At 44.3% G+C, this 9,778-nt stretch overlaps 1 protein-coding gene across 1 annotated transcript in view; it reads left to right on the top strand.

The window, feature by feature from the left end:
• Nucleotides 1–9,506, top strand: part of LOC102388665 (probable phospholipid-transporting ATPase IM) — a gene marked incomplete at its 5' end in the record, with an annotated part of 37,838 nt that extends 28,332 nt beyond the window's left edge. The window contains 4 exon segments of the mRNA XM_014527494.2: nt 241–379; nt 2,385–2,515; nt 9,143–9,317; nt 9,320–9,506. Of these exon segments, the coding sequence (XP_014382980.1) occupies nt 241–379; nt 2,385–2,515; nt 9,143–9,317; nt 9,320–9,414 (540 nt within the window).
• Between the last annotated feature and the right edge of the window lie 272 nt (nt 9,507–9,778).

The raw sequence follows: 9,778 nt of genomic DNA, 5'->3' as shown, positions 1-9,778 counted from the left end.
CTACAGTTTAAATGAATTTTTAAATTAAATATTTAATAAAAAATAAAAAAGAGAATATGTGATGAGAAACACTGAAAGCCACCAAATGGATTCAGGATGCCATAAAAATAATCTCCTCTCTATATAAATATTATACTTCACATTTAGGAGACTATTCAGGAAGGATTTGTAGTATGTTTTCTGGAACACTAAGTACTGAAGGTCCTTGGTATAATACATGTTATCTGATTTTATTTTCAGATAGTTCTGGATACCAATTACTGGACAGCCATCAATCATTTCTTCATTTGGGGTAGTGTAGCTGTGTATTTTGCTATTTTATTTGCAATGCACAGTGATGAGTTTTTTGATATATTCCCAAGCCACTTTTCTTTTGTAGGTGAGTCTTTTTACCAGGTATGAGCTATGTGAAGTATTTATATGTGTTAGCATAATCATTATAAAAAAAATCATGAAACAGTAGCAACTATAGAAAGGAACCTTTATATTACTGAACTGATATCATCTAAGTAATGAAAAAGCATTCCAGCTCTTTTGAAGAGTTGATAACAATACATAGACTTAGAAGATGGTTATAAACAGACTAAGACAAATAGTGAAGTGAAACGTATTATTCTTTTTTTTTAAATAAGTGAAACTTATTAAACATTGTTCTTTTTTATGAGTTACTAAAGGTTAGAGTAGTGGCAAGGAGTACCACTATCCCAGAAAGAACCTTGACATAGTGGGATCAGAACAGCTTTCTGTGAAGATGTAGCTCCTGCAATAGCTGTTTTGTACAAGCCATTCCAGCATTAACTGAGCACCAGCAGGACTTCGCTACAGTTAACTGAGAACACAGTTCTTTCAAGTGCATTTTAGTAGCCGAGCACATGATTACAGGAAATGAAACTACTTTTTCTAACTTTGTCTGGACATTCTAAATATCAGGGACCTTGTGAATAAGCAGTTTAGGCCACAGGATAATACTAGCAAACCTGCCAGTAGAAACTTGGATGATCTGCTAAAAGATCAGCTTGAAAAATAATTATTTTTGGTCCCAATAGTATCATTCTGACCTGCCTATGTTGTAAATTAGACTATTTTTCTGTTACAGCCCACATATGAGACCAAAAAGAGTTTCCTGTTCATGTGATACTAGAAGAACATCACCTAAGTGGAATTTGGGCGGGGGGATGGCATATTAATAAAATAAATAAATAAAATGATCAGAGCAGTGATCTAGAGTGTGGAGGTTCTGTTCCAACAAAAACTGGACAATCTGTTTAAACAGATGAGAAATCGTGTGTGTGTGTGTGTGTGTGTGTGTGTGTGTGTGTGTGTGTGTGTGTGTGTGTGTTACCTAACCAGAGAGGTACGTAAATTACACACGTAAATAGTAGAGCTGTGCGAAGCTTCGGTCCCTGATTCAATTCGGTGGAGATTTGGCCTGATTTGGTGGTCTAATCTCTGAATCCAAATAGATTCAGAGGACCCTTTAATCTCTCCGAATTGAATTGGAACCCTTCAAATCGATTCGGAGAGATTCGGGAAGATTCGGACATAGACACAGGTTTAAATGTTTTTTTCTACATACCTGTAGGTAGCAGGCGACTCGTGAATGCTGTGATGCTGAGCTGCATGGAGTGTCCCACAGAAGCATGGGGTGCTCCCCAGCGTGCTTGGCAGCAGACCCGGAAGTGGAACAAAAGCTGGGGAGCATGTGAGGCGCCCCCTCACGTCCCTCCGGCTTGGCAACTGGTGCCTCCCGGGTCGGGGAGGGGCACCCAGGGTCCCCCTACAGCCAATCGCCGAGTGGGGGGGTGCGGGGGGGGGCATCAGTCCACTTCTGGGTTCACCACTGAGCATGTAGAGGGCCCCCCTGCACACCTGTTGGTACCTCGAGGTATGCAGAAAAAACACTTAAAGCTGTGTCTGTGTCCGAATTGCTGATTCTCTGAATCAGCATTGAATCTTCAGATTCGGATTCAGCTGAATCAAATAAGGGACAGTGATCTGAATCAATGAATCGAATCACTGTCCCTGATTCGGGCTGAGTCTGAATAAAAAAGGACCCACTTCGCACACCCCTAGTAAATAGTCATGCAAGTACCATCTTTCAGTATTGTTCTTGTATGCATCATCGTTGTAGCCACTATCTTAAATCCTTCTTTGGAGTCCACTTTGTATTTTGTCTTGTGTCAAATTTTAAATGCTGCCAAGGAATTTTGTCATTTTAGCAGTACATTTTTCTACATCTAGAAGAATTCAAGTATTTTTGTAATAGAAATGCATGTTAACCTAAAGGAAAACAAAAGAGATAATTTAATATGTCTCACACTTGCAAACTGTTAACATCAGCCTTGCACTCCTAACAAACATGTTTCATTTTCTTGTGCTAACAGGAAATGCCCGTAATTCTCTAGGCCAGATAAGTGTTTGGCTTGTCATTCTCTTGACTACCGTGGTTTCGGTCATGCCTGTTATAACATTCCGACTTTTGAAGATAGATTTAAATCCAACGCTAACTGATCAGGTATGACTTAATCCTATAATATGAGAGTTTTCTTTTATCTTTTCCTACCTCATATAGAAGTAATTTCAGTTTTTCAAAACTGACAAAATATATAGTGCTTATATAACTTCTGGGGAAAGACACTGGATGAGTTTGTCAAAGCAAGTTCATCCATTCTGTAAGTTTTAATTTTTTTAATGTAAAGAAGTGAAAGATGATACTTGATTCCTAATAAACTTTTGGGTCAGAATTTTTTACTTTTTATTTATATCAGTGGTTCTCAGTGTTTTTAGAATCAGGGCACCCCTCCACTACTTCCTTTGAATGTGGTGACATCTCTGGTTGAGAGTCACTGTTGGTGCTCTTTCAGCTTACCTCGGTGGTTCTCAACCTAGGTATTGTTGTTGCCTCCAGGTAAAATTGCGTCATGTGCCTGCTGTGTAGCCAGGCTAGATAGGGCTACAGTTCAAATCCATTCTCCTGCTTCATTAGGGTCCTCTGATAACCATAAAGCAGGCAGGAGAGCCAGCTCATGCAGTTGCCCTTCCTGATCTGTACAGTATCTTCTGGAAAGAGGCATATAGGATGGGTAAAACTGTACCACATGTCTCTGTTTGAGAGGAGCATGCATTGGTGACCAATCTGGGAAGGTCTGCAGCATGACCTGATTATTTTGCTAGCTTTAAGGTTATCAGTATCCTAATGCAGGAAGAGTGTGCAAGTGCTGTACCCTATGCGTATACCAGCTTTACCTGGCCTCTGTGGTAGTGGTGGTGCCTTATGTTATGGAACCTCTGAGGGGGTCCTATGGTATCTTAATTGAGAACCAATGATTTATACGTTTTTTAAATGTTACAGCAGAAAAACAGAAGGCATATTATCCCATGTCTTTTTCAGCAAGCTAACTTAAATGGGAGCGTCTGCATAATCACTCTTGGCACAGTATGGTCAAGATGGTACTTTCTTAGAAAACAATAAGTAATATAATTATGGGAGTCAGGGGGAGGAAGAGGGGCTGCCCACTGCAGGTTTGGGCTCTCCACTTTGCTGCCCTTCCCCTGGGTTCTCTGTGGCCTAGTGGGCAGGACCTGGCATGGCAGGGCAGAGTGGGGCCAGGTGGGGAAGCTTGGTGGTGCCACCACAAGTCCCATGCTGCCATGGTGAGGTGCCTCCTGCCTGCCTGGTAGTAGTGGGGGTGGCGGTGTAGGCTTGTGCCCTCTGCTGCTGTGCAGGCAGGGAGTACCCGGCCATAGCATTGAGGGGATCATGGTGGTAGCACCAAGTTTCCCTGCCTGGCCCCACTCTGCCCTGCTGCACCAGCTCCCATCTGCTGGGCCATGGAGGCCCCAGGGAGGGGGCAGCGGGTCAGGGAGCCCTGATCCTGCAGCAGGCAGCCTGCCCCCCACCCCGTGCACAAATCTGGGGTGCACGTGCCCCCCAGTCCCCCACGGGAATGTGTGCAGCAGCAGGGAGCCAGCCAGTCCCCCCCTGCCCTCCAAATGAGCCCCCTGTGGCCCCATCCAGCACCCTGTCTGGGCCCTGTGGCCACACATGGTCCTGAGCCCCAAGCCCCATGCACTGCTTGGGCTGGGCAGAAATCAGCCCTTACTTTGAAACATGGCCAGGTCTTCATCAGCTCAGGGTGTAAGAGCTGGTTCTTTGCACTTGGCCAACCCTTCTCAGTAGGCATGCTGAAAGCTCTCATTGTTGACCTGCTCCACCCAAAACTTTCCCAACCCTATTAGCTCTTCCAGGTCCATTACTCCACCTGTCTCCTCTGCCCCTGGTTACTCTGTCACTTGGCCAGTGATCCCTTTTTTCAGGTTCTTTTCTTTTCTGGTTGGGGGTGCTCCCCAGCACTGCTGTGTTACCAGATTTGCCCATCACTTTGGGGTGTCCTCATTTATTAGGGATATGTTTCTAGGGTCTTTGTAATTCTATCAATGTGCTGCTTGTGTTACTTGTGTTTTTATACGGAGCTGTATATCTCCCTTCTGCAAGTCCTCACCCCCAATGGAGCTATCTTGCAGGACTCAGTTTCAATGGGGCTGGGTTCCTCCAGCCACCAAATCAGTCATACACACAAACACACACAGATTAACGTGACACGCCTGACCCAGCTGGGTTGATCAGCATGGACAGGCTGACACCCTCATATGCCAGGAATCAGCTCATTAAGGTAACAATAAAATGCAATCAGACACAAGCACACGGGTAAATAGAATACCTCTGAATCCAGCTGGGTGTCTAGCTGACACCCTCATGGGCCATTAAGTTCATTAGGGCACATCTGAGCCTGTACAAGCTGATCCCCTTATGTGTTTCAAACTCAGCAGATCCCAATCTTTTTCCCTAACTGTCCTAGTACTGGTAGCCTCTTGATGAGCAGGCCCCACAGTATTTCTGGGCTTCACAGGGATCTTTGGCTTAGGTAAAAGAAGTGTTGCTGCAGAGCAAGTGGGAAAGGAAACTAGAGAAGGAAACATATACCTGCTTACCACCAGTTTGACTATAAAAGTTATTTATTGCTAAGTATATGAAATATGTAATGGTACTAGTAGTAATAGACATGCAAAGGAAAACAAACACAATCAATTACTATACTACCCTGGTTTCACTAAGTATTTGGGGAAACTTAACTCAAGCTTAACTAATACAGCTCAGGTTCAGAAATCTATGCCTAGAGAGAAAAGAGAGAAAGAGTGATAGCTGGGGTCTCACCAATCCAAGGCACTCGGGTTCCAATGCTGACAGATAAAGTTCTTAGCACAATCCTTGAAGGGAGACTATCTGTTTCTTTCAGCTTCTTAAGAACAACAGTGGATGATGTCAGAGAGATTTCTTTTCTTGAAGCACACCGTTTGCTGATTTTACAGCTTTTTAAACCCTCAGTTCAGATTCTTCAAAGCTTTCTTTTAATTGTGTAAATAATTGTCTTTTCTATTGACAAGGGGTTATCTGGTTCGGAACATCTCAAGAAACTGATCAATAACCAGGAAAAACATAAGGTTAAGGAGTAACCAGACACTTAAGAGCCAGCTTGAAATTCTTATGGATAGCAGATATACTGGATAGGAGATACCTCATTGTTTCTTCAGAAACAATAGATAGCTTGCAGCGTCAGGGTTTTGTATTTTTACCTGTTGTGAATAAGCCTCGGTTTAGCATGACTTCCAAATCTTACTTAAATGGATTACCTGGAGTGTTCATAAACTTTGTGGGGAGGACTTCCACCAGTCATCCCAGGAGAAGTATGACAGCATTTGTGGTCAGGTCTCCAACGGGCTGGATGCTGTGATGAACCCTTTACCATTGTTCAAATGTTGCCCATACCTGCTGTGACTTGGTCTCTTTGCCTCAGCATTCCCTAACCTGGCAACCAAGTTTTAGTCAATCAAGTTTAAATAGGCGCCCCATAGTGGGACCGGGGAATGTACAGCCCGAGATGCCTATTAAACTTTACTTCTGCTTAGTTCTGGTTAGATGAGGTGTGTGTGTGTGTGTGGGGGGGGGAGTCCTTTGTAAATCCAGATTAGAATTGGCCTGATAAATGCTGAGCTGGGTGTGTGTAAATGTGGGTTGATTAGCATTTGGAGTACAGATTCCCCATCATGCAGTGCTCCCCTGCTTTTCTGATCCCAAAATTCAGTGCGGTCATTGCCTTGAAACCTCTGTTCTCCATCCTGAATGCTAATGAAGATGCATTCCTGTCTCATCTCCCATTTAAATGAGTTGTCATCTGGTTCCATCTCGGATGCAAATGAGACCTAGGGCAGTTGTTTCACTCTTGTCACCCTTATCTGGAGGGCTTTAGGTGTGTCTTCCACTGCATCTTCATTGTCTTTCATAATCAGTTTTTGTTCAGGTAAAGGAGGGGAAAATTCTTTGCGAGTCAGACAGGCATTGTAGGTGTTACTAGCTAAATTGTCCTTATGGGCCCTCAGTCGTAGTCTAAGACCGAGCTCTTTCAGGCCTCTGTGTCGTTAAGAGTCTCAGCAGGTCCGCAGCTCCAGTCCAAGATACAGCCCTTTCAGGCCTCTATGTCTTTACAAGTCCCTCCACTGGCTCAGGATTTGCCTCCTCCCATCCCCCCTGGGTTCTGATCTTGCCCCTCACAGGCTTAGGTTTTCTTCTCCAGGGCTCACATCTCACCCCTCATGGGCTCTGGTCTCGTCTCATCCTGGGCTCAGGTTTCACCCCTCAAGGGGCTCTGGTCTTGCCCCTCATAAGCTCAGGCTTCCCCTTTTCAAGCAGCTTCCAGGCTGGGTCTGGAGCCTAAGATTGTGCGGAGTTTACAGGTTAACCATATGCCCCTTGGGCACAGCTGGGATCTCCAAACCTTCCCTGCTAGTCCCTTTCCGATCCTCCGATTTAAAATCTAAACAAAGAATAAGCCTGTTGGCTGTAACACAAACTTACCTACACTAGGTTCAAACATAAATTTCATCTTCTTGGAGTGCAACCCAAACCTGCTGCTACCCTAGTCATTTTCCCCTGCAAGTCCTCTATGCCTTACTTGCAGCATCCCACATCAGCTCAGGAGTCAGCCTGGCAGTCCTTTGTAGCCTCTCTGCTTAGGAGCTCTTTCCCCTCCACCTGCAGGGGCAGTCTCCTCCCCAGACTGAGTCCTGGGACTTGTATATCCATTAAGCCACGCCCCTAGGAGTCATGTGCCTGCCTATGGCCAGCTGCAGGTGTCCTCAATTAGGTTCCCAGGCTGGTCTTGCTACTGTAGTAGTATCCCTCTTTTCCAGGCTGAGCTCAGTCCTGCAATAACATTGCTGTGCTACCAGCACTGCAATTGGCACTCTGCTATCCAGGCCACTCTGCCCAGTTACCTTCTTGGTAAACCATATATTCAGCACTGGGAGCCTGTAGCCTATCAGTCCTTTACTGCCTGGCCTTTCCTGGCTCCTTGTAAGCAACTCCCTGTACCTGGGGCTCCTTTGCCACCCTTAAAGTAAAAGGGAATCCCCAACTCCCTGTTACACATGGTAAAAAAAAATCAATGTTCTGATCATATTTGAATTTATACTATAATTTATCTTCCAAGATGATCCTATTTGTGTTCTCATGCTACAGGCATTTTAGTATAACAGAAGGTGTAGGAAGTGCGACCAAAAGTCAGGTGGGATCATTATGTGGTAACACAACATATGCTATGAGTTTATTTTCAGATTTGGGGGGAATCAGGGGAAGAACCATTTAATTCTCATTTTCAACAAATGTCTCAAATATCCCTTTAAATTCTCAATTTTTTTCCATAGGTTCAATGACATGCAGGTAGCCAGCTAGATTTAGATCCCCTGCCTTTCACGGTACTTTTGTGGCACTTCATATCTTCAGAGTATTATTATAAGGATTAACTAATAAATCCCCCAAATTTATTAACTAACTCTGAGGAAGCTAGTAGCTAGTAATGTATTATGATGATCATCCCATTCTACGGATTGGGGAAAAATCCTAGAAACGTTAAATCACTTGTCCAGGTTGGAAGGTGAGTGCACAGAAGTGGCTGACAGCCATCTTAGGATGTGTCAGCAAAGCCTAGTGTGGTACAGTATAAAAATGTTATTCCTAGCTCTAAATGAGCTAAGTGAGTTACTGGACTTTGTTAGCACAGAGCTCTACATAAGCTAATTTATCCTTCTTACTCTTTTCCTAAACTGCACTGTGCAGTGTAGATATATTCACAGTCAGAGTCAGATCCAGGGTTTCCCAAAGGTGGTTGTGGGAGCAGCAACTCACATTGTAAGGGTGGCTGTACCCCCTGCTTCCAGACTCCTTCATCGATGAGTCCAGGCAGACTGCACTGCAGGAGCTTCTGGGGACTTTTTAAAGTTCCTAAAGCAGATGAAAATTTCCCCTTTCTTCCCCTTCCTGCTCAGAGGTACACCCCTACCTTCCTCTTCCTCACCTTCTCTTTCTCAATTCCCTTTCCTGCCACTGCTCCTTTCTCCACTGAGAAGCTCCAGAGCCAACCCTGCTGAGCAGGAGCTGGGCTCAGCCAGGGAGGGGACAGCAGCAACAGGGTAGCTAGGGAGTAGTTCCCCAAACGCCTCCTGGTCACACTGTGGGAAGAGAAACCCCACCATTCATCCCTGGGCCATCCCTGTAGCCATTGTCCCCATCCCCAGCTGAGCCCAGCCCCTGCACAGCAGGCAGGAATGGCTCTGGTGGTTCCCTGGCCCTGGGACAGTGGGGAACAGGCAGGCAGGGGAGGGGGCTTGCATTTGAAGGAGAAGGGGAAGAGAAGGGAGCATTTTCACATGCTTTAGGGACTTCAAAAAGTCTGCAGATGCTCCTGTGGTTCTGCCCAATCCAAAACAGGATTGCAACTGTGCCACTGCACCCTCTTTGGTTCTGCCCCTGTTCATAGTATATAGTGCATGGGCTTTGAGTTCTGTCATGTCCTTTTCTACCTTATGCTCTTGCTCAGCCCAAGAGATTTTGAAGCATATATAACATAACACTAATGGTTTCAACACATTTTGGTTTTAGAATCCACTGAAAACACTTTTCATGTGTGCTGTTTTTTAATTACAAAGACCATGCCAGTGTAACTGAGATCTAAAAATTAGTGAAGGTGTATGATACTAAAAATCTGCATCTCAATGGAAACTTTCTCCCTCCCTCCCCCCTGCCAAGGTACGGAAGTTGCAAAGAGCTCGGAGGAAACAAAAACCTTTACAGACACAGATGCATCAGGTGTGTAGAACAAGCTCAAGAAGATCTGCGTATGCCTTTTCTCATCAAGAGGGCTTCGGGGAGCTCATAACATCTGGAAGGAATATGCGAGTCAGAAATTCGCATCCAACATCAGGACAATACATAATAGCACCAGTTGGATTGAAAACTGGCATAAAAAAACAGCAGAGACAATGAACAGTTTCAGTAATGACAGACCCATGAACCTATAAATCAAGCTGAACACAAAGCAGTTTAATGCTTTTTAAAAATGTGGCCATCTCTCTATACTGTTTGCCACTTTGCAAGCATTAAGCTAGGAATACCTGTGTGAGATGAGGACTACAGAGAAGGTGACCAATGCATCACTTTTAACAGCATGTTCAAGAATGTTGAAAACACACAGGAATATTTTCAGTCTCTTTTCATTTCTGAAAATAATTCACCATAACATGACTAGTTACCTGGTGCAAGAGGTAAAGTACTCTCTATTAAGATAATTATAAGCATTTTCCCTCCAACTTAAAGGTAAATGCAATATTCAAATATTTTAATCAGCTGTACAGTCCAAGGTAACTATTAGATGTAGTTGCAGTG

Source organism: Alligator sinensis, unplaced genomic scaffold, assembly GCF_000455745.1.
Source record: "Alligator sinensis unplaced genomic scaffold, ASM45574v1 scaffold1572_1, whole genome shotgun sequence".
Taxonomy (NCBI): domain Eukaryota; kingdom Metazoa; phylum Chordata; order Crocodylia; family Alligatoridae; genus Alligator; species Alligator sinensis.
The sequence above is the reverse complement of the archived record's forward strand: the minus strand, read 5'-3'. Positions and strand labels throughout refer to the sequence as shown.